We start from the raw sequence: 16,165 nt of genomic DNA on the forward strand, positions 1-16,165 counted from the left end.
ACAGATCTAAAAAGTTAATCCAAGGATCTGAGCACCACCTGAAAGAAGAACTTTTGAAGGATGATAAAGCTGTGTAAACCTATGGTGGTGTATCAGTAACCTGCATCCCAAGGCCCACCTTTGCCTCCCACAGCTTCAGAGGCCACAAGACAAAATAATCCTGAATACTCTTCCACAGGGGAATGTGGACATTTTAAATGCTTGCATGAGCCAGTTTTTATCTAGATGTACTTTAGGCTAGCCATCTGATGAACAAAAGGAAAAGCACCTGTGAACAGTTCCTGAACAAAGAACACACTTAGAAATATTTACCCTTTTCTCTGTGTGGCATGGTTGACATATATATGAAAATACAGGCGCTCTCTAGTTAATCTAAAATCTTGAAGCTAAAAACCATCCTTTATGACATGTGGCAGTCAGTGACTTTGATGTTCATCCTAGCAGTGGTGTATGTGGAAGATGTTAGAGCATTTGTGGTTTGTATTTGCAAGAACCAAAATACCACAGACTCCCCAAGAAAACCTAACTTGGTTTTAAGTGGATAAAACACACGAAAAGTTGAATTTGCATCTTTCCAAAGCTAAAATCATTCTCAGGGATAAGCTTTTCCCTTCATCTCTGATGAATAGTTTTATTTTATGTGTTCACTTACAGCTTTATCTCCCCTGAATTATGTCAAGTCTGTTGTTTAGCCTAAAGGAAGATTTATTTAGCAATTTCTTCTCACACATTGAACCTTGGTCATGAAATAAGAAACTGGCCAAAAGAGAACCACTGGTGAAACATTTAATTCACCATCTTGATCACTATTTTGGATTAGCCAAATGAACTTTCTGGGTGTTCCCTGTAAACTAGTTGTTGTTCAGTCACTAAGTCATGTCTGACTCTTTCAGCTCCGTGGACTGCATCGTCAGGCTCCTCTGTCCATTGTTTCCTGGAGTTTGTTCAAGTAACTGCCCATTGAGTCAGCAATACTATACTATTGTTTGAATGTTTTGTTCTCAAAGTTTAAGGTCTGAACGTTCCATTTATGTATATCAATTACAATAGGGGCTTCCCTCATAGCTCAGTCGGTAAAGAATCTGCCTACGATGCAGGAGACCTGGGTTCGTTTCCTGGGTTGGAAAGATCCTGTGGAGAAAGAAATGGCAATCCACTCCAGTATTCTTGCCTGGAAAATCCCATGAACAGAGGAGCCTGGTGTGCTACAGTCCATGGGTTTGTGAGAGTCGGACACGACTTAGTGACTAAACCACCACCACCACCACAATAAATCAGTCTTTTTACATTAGAAGTTTTTTAAATACAAAAGCTTTCTAGCACATGAAGAGAGGCTACGGCTATTATTTATATTTCTGACTGCTGCTGCTGCTAAGTCACTTCAGTCGTGTCCGACTCTGTGCGACCCCATAGACTGCAGCCCACCAGGCTCCCCCGTCCCTGGGACTCTCCAGGCAAGAACACCGGAGTGGGTCGCCATTTCCTTCTCCAATGCATGAAAGTGAAAAGTGAAAGGGAAGTCGCTCGGTCGTGTACAACTCTTCACGACCGACCCCATGGACTGCAGCCTACCAGGCTCCTCCATCCATGGGATTTTCCAAGCAAGAGTACTGGAGTGGGGTGCCATCGCCTTCTCCAATATTTCTGACTGCTCCTGTGTTATTTCCCCCATTTCAGTGTGCTATCAAAGACTGAACTGCATGGCACAGGCCTTGCTGCAGATGTGTCTGCAGGGACAGATGACTTTCCAGCGTTCGAGGAAGGCAAGACATCCTATTTCCTGGAATTTGTATTACTGCAATCATGCCTCTCCTCCACTCAAGAAGCTGAGCGGCAGAGAGCCAAACTTAAATAACTCAATTATCTTTTATAGAAAAGTAAGGAAAATTCAAGTAAAACAACCAAAAGGAAGCAGCTAACATCTACACTGAAAAAAAAATAATAATAAGGATTATGTCGAGTAAGGCCTGAACAGGATCAAAGGCAAGCTGTCATTCCATGCCAAACTGGGAACCACCTCAGGCTGTTTCCTGCCTTGAATCAGATGTTTGAGAAATACCTTAAGGATTAAATGAAGTTTACTACTGTTTGCTGAGGAAAGTAAATCACTTTTACCCAGTCCATTTTGTTTGTTAAAAAAAAGTGTTTTGCTGAACGGTGTCTTGCTTCTGTGTGTCTCATGGATTTAAGTCAGTGTGTTCACATTTAGTCACATTTGGCTAAGTGGTAGACGAAAATAATATTTTTCCCTAAATAAAATGATGGCTGAAAAAATATTCTTCATAAATTTCTCATTGGTAAAACATATTCTAAAAGGCCATTAGGTTTTGTTTTTTTTTTAAACTGATTTGTCCTTTAAGTCTTAGTTAATTGATTGGCTTTTATATCATAGGAAATACATTTAGCTTTTAGAAACAGTTTGTTAAAAAAAAATACATTATCTTAGCCTGCACACGATGAGGTTTTGTCCCCTTCTCATTTGTTCAGTATTTTCCAAAAGGTCAACAGTTTAAAGAAAGCATTCTGTTTAAGCTTGCACTAAAAAATCTTTTCATGTTACAGCAGGCTTAAAAATTTTTTTATGTTTTCATGCAGTACACCTGATCTCTCCTTTAAAAGTAAGTGTATTTAGTCTAAGTTACATTCTTCTAAAAACAAGGCGAAGTGTGGCTAGGTGAAAGCACTCCTTCAGGAACCATAAAATTTGGTCAACCACACAAATGAAAATGTAGACTGAACAAAGTATTCTCACTTTCATTCTTTAAATATGGGATATTTTCCATAATGTTGAAAACCATATTTAATGCTTGGAAGAGAGAGAAGTTCAAGGTGATAAAAATATTAAATAGAATATAACATACCTCTCAAGCTTCAACTTTTGACTGAATCAACTCTTGACTGAAAAGAAGGTATAAACATGAAAACACCCCTTCATTTTGGGCTCCCAAAGTCTAAAGTAAAATTAGAATATTCAATTTATCACAGATATTTACTACTCAATGCAATAATGCCCTAACAATTTTAAAAAAATACTGCAGTATTGTACATCTTTTCTGTATTTTACATCATTTTTCCCACAGCTATTGAAAATTCCAGCCTCAGTTTGAAACACAACCTACCTGACTGGTCGTAAGTTGTTAATAGTTCTGCTTCTTAGGAAAAGCACTATTGTGGCATTTGTTCACTTTAGCCAATAGCACAAGGGAAAAAAGAAAAAATACACGTGGGAGCCTCAGTTGAGTTTTTGACAATGCTAATGTACAAAAACAAACCACACACAGTCACCGAGAACACTCCTGCATTTGTCTCGAGACGCTGTGATCTCTGAGTTAGAAGCCAGCTGACCCTGTTCGGTTTCCTGGCCTCCGCTGGTTTTCCCTTCAATGAGAAATAAGACCCACGTGATCTGCCGTAGTAGGTGCACTTGACCTTCCATGTTTCTCCCTAGTCTCTTCCCTGACTGTGGTGGAATTTTCCAGTTCACAGTAAGCTGCTTGCTTTTGATGGACAGGAGTTATATAATCAAAATACCACCAAAGCATTAAAATGGTTTCAGCATTTCTCAACAGGGATACCCCACAAGGTAACAGATCTCTTAATGGGTGAGAATAACTTCTCCTTGGAACACGACTTACTGATCGTCTCAGGATTTCAATGTCAGGCAGCTCTCAATAGACTGCTGTATACTGAGGAAGGATTCTGAAGAGGTTTAGTGATACCTCGTTGGGAACAGATTTAGAAAACTCAAGGTACCACGCAGCCCTACAATCCTGCGATGCTGCACTGGGAACAAACAGGGAAACGAAACCCTAACCCTACAGTTCACAGTCTAACGAGAGTCTGGGGAGGAGTCGTCTCCCCACCAAGAGTAGTAGAGCAACAAGATGAGCTCCCAGACCTAATGATAAACTTGAAAGAACACCAAATTAATTCCTTGTCCGGGTTTCAGAGTGATGACATACATCTACATTTATTAGGAACGCCTAGATCCATTGACTGTATTTGAAAGAACAAACCCCAAACAATTGAGCCTGAGGGCAGAACACGCAGGGACTAAATGCATAATTTGTCTCTCTGGGTGTCAAGAAGTCACATTTTTCTCTTTGGCTCAATGAGCAAAACTTTATTCAAAATTACAGACAACAGTACTTGGTTCCTGTGTTTATAGAAATAGAATTGAAGTTTCTATGCATATATGGAATTTTGAGGAGATGAATACAATGCCACATTCCAAAGGACAAGAAGCTTGAAAGATAATTCAAAAGTTTCAATATACTGTTACTTTTCAACTTTGTACACCCCACAGAGTAAAAATCTAGGGCTCCATGATGCTGGAGGATCTAAGTCAATTTATTGAATTATTTACCTTGACATAGTCACTACAAAGCAGTGGGAAGCTTTTGAAGTTCCTCAATGACAGAACTCAATTCAGAATGAAATAACTGTCTTTATAAAATGTAGACCAATAAGCTCAAATTCAGGAAGGTGCTCTAAGATAATTTGGCTGGGAACTAGATTATAAAAATTTCAGGTAACTGTTATGGGAATGTTTTTTCCATTAATCCACTTGAAAATCACTATGATTGATTGTAGTATTTCTATATTTTGGCTGAAAGATACAAACACCATGATCGAATGATCTGCACCTTTCTGAGTTCACTATTAACACACATTTTCAGTGCTATTATGCCAATTAACTCATTATGTAAATACACTCTGACTTTTCAAAACATTTTAAGATATACTGGATCTTGTGACATCATGAAAATCCTTCTCCTCAAAATTTGTTTGATGAGTTTTCCCCTGGTTAAAATGTCAGCATCTTGAGAAGTATGAACTTGAGGGAGCGAGGCTGTCTGGATCTTGACATTCCTCAGCGTGTGTATTACAGCTCTTCAGAAAGACACTCTGTCCAGGCACAGCAGCTGTGTTGCTATGAATGACTGCTTGACTCCAGTTCATAGGGATGAATATTTTTTCTTGCTTTTCATTTACATTATTTCATGTTGGGAATATTAGGGTTTAGGCTAATACATCCTTTAGTTTCTTGGCATGGCTCTTTAATTTGAGCTTTTGAACTTCAGATGAACTTGGGCTGAGGTTTTGAGTCTATAATGAAACCTGAAACCAAGCACGCTTCCCCTGGTTTCAGTCTAATTGTCGAAGTCTTCATAACTTCAGGGCGTAGGAAACGTGTGTCTGACACATTTTAGAAATTAGTGTTTTGTTTTCTTTTAAAGGCAAGTTCTGCTGTGTGCAGAATAACTGACACCTTGGACATCGCTCTTCTGCAGCTGCAGGACAGGAAATCCTCAAGGATCCTTTCTCAGGCCATTTGTGTTCTAATTTGTTCAGCCACTCGATCGTGTCCGACTTCGCAACTCCGTGGACGGCAGTGCACCAGGCTCCCCTGCTTCCACTATGGGCCCTAGTTTTCCTTCTGTACCTTAGTCCTTAGTTTAGCAAGTTCCTCCTCTAAGCTTTTAATGTGTTCCTCCAGCGTGGCCTTGTCTTGCTGGGCTTTCTGACTGGCTTGGCTTCGTGCTTCTTCAATTTTCCTTTCATACCACTTTTCCATCTGCGTGGAAACAGCCTCAAAGAAATACTGGGTGAGCTCCAGCGCTTGGGAGGTGTCTCGAACGTGAGGGGCGGTCTGCTCGCCGCCTGCTGCTGGAGGCGGCGGCTGCCCGCCGGCAGTGCTGACTGCTGGCTGCTGGCCTCGGTGCCTCGTCTGCCCACTTTTCCCAGACTTTTTGGTCTGGGTGCCTCTGTCAACACAAGGCCCAGCCTGTGGATCGCATCTGGCTGCCTCTTTCAAGGGGAGCGAGGCTGTCTGGACCTTGACATTCCTCAGTCGGGAGCCCATACAGTCCGAGGAAGACAGCTCCTGCTGCTGGAGTCTGTGGGTGGCGGTGGAGCTGAGGGCCTTTTCCTTGGGCCTGACCACCTGGGGGGAACTGTCCGAGGCTGCTACTGGGCCTGCAGTCACCACTGACTGATCCACACCTGGTTTTGGAAGAAAAACAAAAGTCAGAGTGAATCTGTGTTCATACAGTCACTTGGGCTGGCATTGAGAGTCTTGGGAATCCTGTAAGCCACCAACCTCTCCGTCACCACCTGCCTGTGCAGCTTCTCCCATCCTTTCCTTCCGCTTCTCCCTGGGTTATGATGCTGGCTTGTCAGGGCTTTCACGGGTACTGTGTTAGACCCACTCATGGCATCTAAGCCAAAATGTTGCTGGCCTTTCCTTCAGCCTGTCTCAATCTACACGACTTCCCAAGTGGCTGAGTGGTAAAGAATCTGCCTGCCGATGTAGGAGACACCAGTTCGATCTTGGGTCAGGAAGATCCCCTGAAGAAGGAAAAGGCAACCCACTCCAGTATTCTCGTCTGGGAAATCCTGTGGACAGAGGAGCCTGGTGGGCTACAGTCCACGGGGTCACAGAGTCGGACACAACTGAGTGACTAAACAACAACAACTGTCTACATGAAAGGGCTCTGGGTACCACTTCCTGATAGTTCAGGACGATACATCTCACTGTATGTCCTAAAGCAGAGCTGGGCACCTGATGAGAGTAAGCACCCCCATGCTCTTAATTTCTGGGCCTTTTCCACACCAGAGCCCCAGTTACAACTTCCTTGACCCAATTTGGAGAGGTGGTCCTAATCCCCCTACCCAGAGCTCTATGACAAGTTCTGTAACTAGTCCCAGCATGAAAAACTTGCCCAGGGTTTTCCCCACCATTAAGGCACAAAAATACAGAAATGGTCCATGGTAATATGAAATACACAACACATCAAAATCCCCCATGAAGGTCTAATTACTAAGGCTGTGCATGTCCTCAAATGATCATCACTGAGTATAACCCCTGAGCTAACAACGGTGCTCTGCTAAAAGCATCTCTTATCTAGCACCTGGGGCAGCTTTGATACATGATCTGTGGTTTAACGAGGCTGTACAGGAGATGTAAAGAGATGTGGGTTCAACATGGGTCGGGAGGATCCCTGGAGGAAGGCACGGCAACCCACTCCAGTATTCTTGCCTGGAGAATGCCCTGGACAGAGAAGCCTGGCAGGCTACAGTTCACAGGGTCAAAGAGTTGAACACGACCAAAGCGACTTAGCACCCACACAGAGCTGGCCAAAGGTGGAAGGCTGATCAAGGATGAGAAAGGGAAAGAGACGCAAGGGCAAGTGCCTGCCAAACAGACAGGTCCCCTCCTCACCCTAATCTTTGGGTGTCCACTCTCACACCATCAGTATTGCACTGCCATCACTGATCAGCGATTGTTTTAATCCTTCATTCAACAAATTTTTGAACACTTAAATAAGAGTACTTTATTATTAAATAGCCACAGCATGGTACTGGCCCCTACAGAGTTCATGCTACAATCTGGTGTTTCAATCAGCCCTATCATACAGGCTGTCTTCAGATGTAAGAAGAGAACTCAACCTGGGGGTTTCGTCATCTTTGGACGGAGGGGCTCTCTCTGCATGCTGGTTACCTGTGGAGGACTCGCAAGTGGACGGTGTGGATTTAGTCCTGGAGGCCCTAGAATCTCCAGAAAGCTTCAGCTCCAGATTCTGAATCTTTAACATGCACCAGGTTTTTAATTCATCCACCAAGGACATCTAAAAAAATCCCACAAGTTAGTCCACAAATCATCAGGAGACTTTGATACACAGCTTATGAACTAAAGCCTCAAGAATGGACTTTTCAATTATGATATGCTATTATCTGGAGAAGTCCCAAAGTTGTGGGCTACCTGCCTCCCACAGGCCACACAGCCTTCTCTGTAGGCCCCCCAAAGCCTGGGATTCTCCTAGCACCCAAGCCGATAGCTAAGTATTATCTTCATTAAGTGATTTAGAGGCATCATAAAAGCAAACACCCAAGTGGTGTAGTGGTAAAGAATATGCCTGCCAACGAAGGAAACACAAGAGACTCAGCCTCCATCCCTGGGTTGGGAAGGTCCCCTGGAGGAGGAAAAGGCAACCCGCTCCAGGATTCTTGCCTGGAAAATCCCATGGACAGAGGAGTTTGGTGGGCTAGTCCATGGGGTTGCAGAGTCAGACATGACCGAGGACACAGCACACACAGACACCTAAAGCATGTCTGGCTGCTTAGGGGCACACACTCTCACACTCACAGGAACTCACTTCGTGTCTGCCGTCCTGGGTGGTCCACACATTCTGAGGGCAGGAACCAAGTTTTGTGCAACAACAGAGTCATACCCCAGCAGAAGCGCAGTACACAGCACTGACCCTGGGCGGAGCCCGCCTTTTCCCCAGCACCTTCTATAAACTGCCCAGCCTCCGCCTCCTACCAGCATATTCAGCCACAGACAGGACTCGAACTCCAGGCTCTTTCCTACCTTCAGGTTATAAAAATGACACGCTCTGTCATGTAAACACTTTTAGAGGATCTGGGGATTTTTGGTGATAGGGCTGAGTCCCTTGCCTCGGGGAGAAGTGTGGACAGGACAGACAGATGCTGGTTTTCACCTGCCGTTTCTCTCCCTCGTGCTTCTCCGAGTCTGAGTGCTGCTGCAGGCGGTTCAGGCACTCCGTTCTCTCTGCTGAGAGCCGCTCCACCATCAGCTTGTCCAGAACCCGCATCTAAGATTCAACAGGCAAAGGGGACATTGTGACTGAGATGATCTAAGGATGGGCCCTGAGGTCTTCACTCCTGAGACGAGTAAGGGGCCAGACAGAAGGCAAGCACATCCCACTCCTCACCCTGTTCTTTTCGTGTGGCCCTCATGGAACTCTCTAAGTTTTCAGAATTCCTGAGTATGTTTCTGTGTAAGCCAATGCTGTTTTCTTTTTCTCATTTAAAATCCTGAGTGGGTCCAGAGACTATAAATACACAGCAAATATACAATTTGAGCCAATATATTCCTTGTCGGTGAAAGAAAATTTGTGTGGGCCTTTGAAAATTATTTCCAAGATTATTACAAGGAAAAACTGTTTCAAGGAGTATGGAGCTACCCCAATTCCTCTTTCTAAAAAAATTTTTTTTAATTTATTTATTTTTAATTGAAGGATAATTGCTTTACAATATTGTGTTGGTTTCTACCAAACATCAGCATGGATCAGCCAAAGGTTTATCCATGTCCCCTCCCGCCTCCCTTCCCATCCCACTCCCCTAGGTCCAACTCGCCTTTTAAAAATGTTTTTTTTTGAGATTAGTTGTTTGTCAGTTGCTTCATTTGCTATTATTTTCTCCCATTCAGATGGCTGTCTTTTCACCTTGCTTATATTTTCCTTTGTTGTGCAGAAGCTTTTAATTTTAATTAGATCCCATTTGTTTATTTTTGCTTTTATTTCCAGAATTCTGGGAGGTGGATCATAGAGGATCCTGCTGTGATTTATGTCTGAGAGTGTTTTGCCTATGTTCTCCTCTAGGAGTTTTATAGTTTCTGATCTTACATTTAGATCTTTAATCCATTTTGAGTTTATTTTTGTGTGCGGTGTTAGAAAGTGATCTAGTTTCATTCTTTTACAAGTGGTTGACCAGTTTTCCCAGCACCACTTGTTAAAGAGATTGTCTTTACTCCATTGTATATTCTTGCCTCCTTTGTCAAAGATAAGGTGTCTATATGTGTGTGGATTTATCTCTGGGCTTTCTATTTTGTTCCATTGATCTATATGTCTGTCTTTGTGCCAGTACCATACTGTCTTGATGACTGTGGCTTTGTAGTAGAGCCTGAAGTCAGGCAAGTTGATTCCTCCAGCTCCATTCTTCTTCCTCAAGATTGCTTTGGCTATTCGAGGTTTTTTGTATTTCCATACAAAGCTTGAAATTATTTGTTCTAGTTCTGTGAAAAATGTGGCTGGTAGCTTGATAGGGCAACTTCTGCAGCTCAACTCCAGAAAAATAAACGACCCAATCAAAAAATGGGCCAAAGAACTAAATAGACATTTCTCCAAAGAAGACATACGGATGGCTAACAAACACATGAAAAGATGCTCAACATCACTCATTATTAGAGAAATGCAAATCAAAACCACAATGAGGTACCACTTCACACCAGTCAGAATGGCTGCGATCCAAAAATCTGCAAGCAATAAATGCTGGAGAGGGTGTGGAGAAAAGGGAACCCTCCTACACTGTTGGTGGGAATGCAAACTAGTACAGCCACTATGGAGAACAGTGTGGAGATTCCTTAAAAAATTGCAAATAGAACTACCTTATGACCCAGCAATCCCACTTCTGGGCATACACACCGAGGAAACCAGAATTGAAAGAGACACATGTACCCCAATGTTCATCGCAGCACTGTTTATAATAGCCAGGACATGGAAACAACCTAGATGTCCATCAGCAGATGAATGGATAAGAAAGCTGTGGTACATATACACAATGGAGTATTACTCAGCCGTTAAAAAGAATTCATTTGAATCAGTTCTGATGAGATGGATGAAACTGGAGCCGATTATACAGAGTGAAGTAAGCCAGAAAGAAAAACACCAATACAGTATACTAACACATATATATGGAATTTAGGAAGATGGCAATGATGACCCTGTATGCAAGACAGGGAAAGAGACACAGATGTGTATAATGGACTTTTGGACTCAGAGGGAGAGGGAGAGGGTGGGATGATTTGGGAGAATGACATTCTAACATGTATACTATCATGTGAATTGAATCGCCAGTCTATGTCTGACGCAGGATGCAGCATGCTTGGGGCTGGTGCATGGGGATGACCCAGAAAGATGTTCTGGGGAGGGAGGTGGGAGGGGGGTTCATGTTTGGGAATGCATGTAAGAATTAAAGATTTTAAAATTTAAAAAATAAAAAACTAAAAATTAAAAAAAAAAATAAATAAATAAAAATAAAAATGTTTTTTTAACCCCCCTTCCCCTTTTTAAATGTTAATGGCTGCCCGAGAAGAAATGAAAGCAGCTGGATAGTCAGAGCTTTCCTCCAGCATTCCCAGTGAACAGATCCTTCACTGAAAGTAGTCACAGCACCTGTGAAGAAGGGAGTGGACGGAGTTCAAAGGGATCACTTCAGGGAGTGATAGCTTATGGTGAACAATGTCAGATTCGTGATTTCTGAAGAAGATTTAGCTCCAGGACCAGGGACCAGGCTTGATCACTCAAGAGCTTTCGTGTAGCAGAGTTTTATTAAAGTATGAAAAGAGGCAGAGAAAGCTTCTGACGTAGACATCAGAAAGAGAACAGAGAGTGGCCCCCTCCTAGTGTTAGCAAGGGAGTTATTTACAATAAATCAAAAGAATATCTCAAGTTTGTGGAAATTTTACCAGACACACTCCCACAATTTACATTTTAGGATAACAGGATTAGAATTTAACAATAGAAAAGATCTTACCAGACCCATTCCCATAATATACATTCTAAAATATCAGGATTAGTCAGAAGGTTTTCAGAAAGGAGAAAACTGTCCACAAGCAGGATACATGGTTGTTATATACTCCCTGGTACAGAGTTTAAACTGAGTTGTGTAATCATCAGTTCCAGGCTTAAAGAGAAACAACGTTTTATGTGACTAAGACTAAGGAATGTAGAGGGGAAAAAAGATGTTTGTCTTTTCCTCCTCTTTGAGAATTCCAGACCCCTATCTCCTCCTCGAGAACCCCAGGCCCCTTTCTCCTTCTCAGGGACCCCAGACTTCTTATCAACCTGCCTAGGAATTGACTCTCTCAGGAGGAGCAAGTGACTGTCACCTTGCAATCATGTGCCCTTCTCTGCTCCTCCAATCCCTAAGCAGGACCCCGCCCGTGGGGCTCTAACAACCAGCAAGACAAACTCCCACTGCACGACAAGGTCCACAGAAGAGACAGGAACCACTGTGAGTGGGAGCCAGACACGGAGGGCTTGGCAGCAAGCGCCTCTCCTGTTGGGGACATACTGACGTCCCACGCTCAGATGTTTGTAAATAAAAGAGCAGCAGCAGCTCTGGAGATGCGGTGAGCTCCTTCTGCTTGGGCTCCTCATCCCTCACAGCCTCCTGGGACCCGCTCTCCTCCTGTTTCCTAGGACCAGCCTGCTATCCCACCTCCCACCCCCTGCCTAGACTGGACAGTACCCAGGCTGACACACAGCTGTCTTCCTGGGGCATAGTTGATGGTCCAGGCACGTGCTCCTGACTCATGCTGCACTAGAGTCAGTCCCCTGAGACCCAGAATTAGGACTAAGGTTCTACACCCCAGTCTGTCACCTTCTTTGCACCAAACAGGTCCATGAGACATCTCAACATTCACCTAACACATTCCCTTCTGTGCTTGGGCTAGCTAAAGTGAGGTTTTATTTACAAAACAGTTTAATCTATTATGGCCCAGATATTCTGAAAATGGGCTTTTTATGAAATGCAAATAACCCACAAACCTTAAAAATACTATTGCACCAACAGACAGGGACATACAAATTACAGTCAAATGTCCTTAATTTGGCAAAAACTTAAAAAAAAAATTCAATGATAGCAAAGATTTGAAACAGAAACTCAGATCCTGCTTGTAGGATATAAATTGGTACAACCTTTCAATTAAGTAGCTTGCCAACACTTATCAAGAGCCTTAAACATATTCATAACTTTGGATCCCATTATCCTAATTCTAAGCATATAACCTCAGAAGCAATCAAGTTTCTGTACATAAATGTTCACAGCATTTATTTAGTAGAGTGAAAAATTATAAGCAACTTTAGTGTCTAACAAAAGGTATGGTTAAATAAATTAAGTGGTATTGATATGCTGGAATATTATGAAGCCAAGGATGTGGGAAAGTGCTCAAGAAACAAAATTAAGCGAAACGGCTTCCCTCGTGGCTCAGTGCAATGGCCAATGCAAGAGACACAGGTTTGATCCCTGGTCCAGGAGGATTGCAAAAGCTGTGGAGCAACTAGGCCTGCAAGCTGTAACTATTGAGCCAACGCCCTAGAGTCCATGCTCCACAACAAGAGACGGCATGACAATGAGAAGCCCGAGCGCTGAGCTAGAGAGAAGCCCCTGCTCGCTGCAACTGGAGAAAACCCCGAGCGGCCACGAAGGCCAAGCACAGTCAAAAATACATAAAATTATGTTGAAAAAATTAAAATTAAGTGAAAAAAGCAGGACGTAAAATTTTATTTCCTTGCATTGAAATTGAACATCACTATTAAAAAGCACACTATAACTTTACAGGTCTACCACCATTAAAAAGCACACTCTAGCTCTTTTTACCAACTTAAAAAGTAAACTGCAAAAAAAGCACAGTACAGTTCCATTTTTTGTTTAAAAGTGAAATTAGTAAGGTTATATCTATAAAAGAAAAAAACCTACACAAAAATACATAGCAATGGGAGGATTTCTGGGCAGGGTCACTACGATAATAGTTCTGCATGTGAGGTGTTTTCCCCAATGAACATGTGTTATTTTGTAAGCTTTTAAAAGCTTTTTTATATTTAAAAACCTATATCCATCACATATCTATTAATTACAAAGGGAAAACATACCTTTACAGTGGAGAGAGACAGTGGTCACCAGCTTAGCCAAGCAATCAAACTTAGCGTCAGTAATAATGAGGCATCCTGACATGTCTCTTCTGATGTGATGTAATTTGAAGCTTACACAATTAACTATGAAATATTCTTGCCAAAAATATTTAACCTGAACCTAAATAAGCATCTAGACTAATGGTTCTCAAACTTGTTTTTACCAGTATCACCTGGAGATTGTTAAAATACAGGTCGCTAAGACTCTGCCCCTGGAGTTTTATTTACAGTTAAATTCAGGAGATTTGGGAGGAGGCCCAAGAATTTGCATATTTTCCCCATCAAGTCCCCAGATGATGCTGACGCTGCTAGTCTGGGGACAACACTTTGAGGATTACTGCTCTAGACCTAACTTTCACTTCACAGACATACAGGGATAGAGGAACACAATTAAAAATAACCATGAAGAAACTGTCAGACAAATCCAGACTATAAAACATTCTATTAAACAAATGGCGTGGACTCTGTTAAAAAGTTATTATGGGAAAAAACAAGAGCCACAAGAAGAAACCAGGGGCTGTTTTAGATGAAAAGAGACGACAGAGACCTAACATACAGTATACAAGCCAAAGTATTCACCGGATCCTAGGTTGGGATTAAAAACAAAAACCAGCCATAAAACACACATATTTTAGGAGAACTGAGAAAATCTGAATGCGGACTGCATATTACACAATTAGTGCTACTTTTCTCAGATGTGCAGATGGTATTGTGTAAGGAAGGACGAGATCCTCATTCTTAGTCCATGTCTCCTGGAGTACTTGAAGGTAATGGGTCAGCAAACGGTTAAGCAGAAGAACCAAAAGTGTGTGCGAGAGACACAATGCAAACGTGGCGACACAGGAACCCCTGGCTGAACCTAGGTGGAGGGTGCACAAACATTCAATAAGCCATCATTCCAACTCTTCTGTATGTACGACCACTTTCAAAATAAAGTTGGAAAAATAAGAAACGATAAACATGATTATATTACCTTGGTGTACAATGGGAAAGGGGAGTCAAAGCACACAGACGTAAAAGGACTGGAGGAAATAAACCCAAATATTAATAGTGCTTTTTCATCATCGTAGGTTCACAGGTGATTTATTTTCCTTTCCTAGTTTTCATGTTTTAAAAATGCTCCATAATGGTATATATTATTTTATAACAGAAAGCAATTTAAACATGCTCTTAAAAATTTTTAAGTCAATGGCTTTCAAGAAATCACATAAAGTGATCACAATAGGCAGAAGACCTAAATAGACATTTCTGCAAAGAAGACACACAGGTGGCCAGGAGGCACATGATGGTCAACACGAGTAAAAATTAGAGAAATGCAAATCAAAACTACAATGAGGTATCACTTCACATCAGTCAGAATGGCCAACATCAAAAGTCTACAAACAATAAACCCTGGAGAGGGTGTGGAGAAAAGGGAGTCCTCCTACACTGCTGATGGGAATGTGAACTGAAGTATCCACTATGGAGAACAGCATAGAGGTTCCTTACAAAACTAAAACTAGACCTATCATCAGTTCAGTCACCCAGTCATGTCTGACTCTTTGCAACCCCCTGGATAGCAGCACGCCAGGCTTCCCTGTCCATTGCCAACTCATGGAGCTTACTCAAACTCATGTCTATTGAGTCAGTGATGCCATCCAACCATCTCATCCTCCATCATCCCCTTTTCCTCCTGCCTTCAATCTTTCCCAGCATCAGGGTCTTTCCTAATGAGTCAGTTCTTTGCATCAGATGGCCAAAGTATTGGAGTTTCAGTTTCAGCATCAGCCCTTTCAGTGAATATTCAGGACTGATTTCCTTTAGGATGGACTGGTTGGATCTCCTTGCTGTCCAAGGGACTCTCAAGAGTCTTCTCCAACACCACAGTTCAAAAGCATCAATTCTTTGGTGCCCAGCTTTCTTTATAGTCCAACTTTCACATTCATACATAACTAATAGAAAAACCATAGCTTTGACTAGACAGACCTTTGTTGGCAAAGTGCTTCTTAATATGCTAAGTTGGTCATAACTTTTCTCCCAAGGAACAAGCGTCTTTTAATTTCATGGCTAAAGTCACCATCGGCAGTGATTTGGAGCCCCCAAAAATAAAGTCTGTCACTGTTTCCACTGTTTCTCTATCTATTTCCCATGAAGTAATGGGACCAGATGCCATGATCTTAGTTTTCTGTATGTTGAGTTTTAAGCCAACTTTTTCACTCCCCTCTTTCACTTTCATTAAGAGGCTTTTTAGTTCTTCTTCACTTTCTGCTATAAGGGTGGTGTCATCTGCATATCTGAGGTTATTGAAATTTCTCCCATATGACCCAGCAATCCCACTCCTGGGCATATACCTGGAGAAAACCATAATTCCAAAAGATATGAGCACCCCAGAACACCCAGCTATGTTCACTGCATCACTGTTTACAACAGCCAGGACATTAAAGCAACCTGAATGTCCATCAGCAGAGGAATGGATAAAGAAGATGTGGTGCACATAAACAATGAAATACTACTCAACCATGAAGAAGAATGAAATTGTGCCATTTGCAGAGATGTGGATGGACGTAGAGACGGTCATGCAAAATGAGTCAGAAAAAGAAAAATATTCTCTATTTTACTGCATATATATGGAATCTAGAAAAACAGTACAGATGAACCTATTTGCAGGGCACAAATAGAGACACAGA

General features: G+C 42.2%; 1 protein-coding gene across 8 annotated transcripts in view; it reads right to left on the reverse strand.

Moving 5' to 3' along the window:
• Positions 1-3,943: 3,943 nt before the first annotated feature.
• ANKRD6 (ankyrin repeat domain 6) overlaps positions 3,944-16,165 on the reverse strand; it is a 185,998-nt gene continuing 173,776 nt past the window's right edge. For all 8 annotated transcript variants that reach the window (XM_069598280.1, XM_069598279.1, XM_069598277.1 and 5 more), the window contains 3 exons: positions 8,505-8,618; positions 7,505-7,631; positions 3,944-6,006 (listed from right to left, as the gene is read on the reverse strand). In XM_069598280.1, coding sequence (XP_069454381.1) covers positions 5,429-6,006; positions 7,505-7,631; positions 8,505-8,618 — 819 coding nt within the window. In that variant the 3' untranslated portion in view covers positions 3,944-5,428. The remainder of the gene's footprint in view (positions 6,007-7,504; positions 7,632-8,504; positions 8,619-16,165) is intronic.

This window comes from Ovis canadensis, chromosome 8 (assembly GCF_042477335.2).
Source record: "Ovis canadensis isolate MfBH-ARS-UI-01 breed Bighorn chromosome 8, ARS-UI_OviCan_v2, whole genome shotgun sequence".
Classification (NCBI taxonomy): domain Eukaryota; kingdom Metazoa; phylum Chordata; class Mammalia; order Artiodactyla; family Bovidae; genus Ovis; species Ovis canadensis.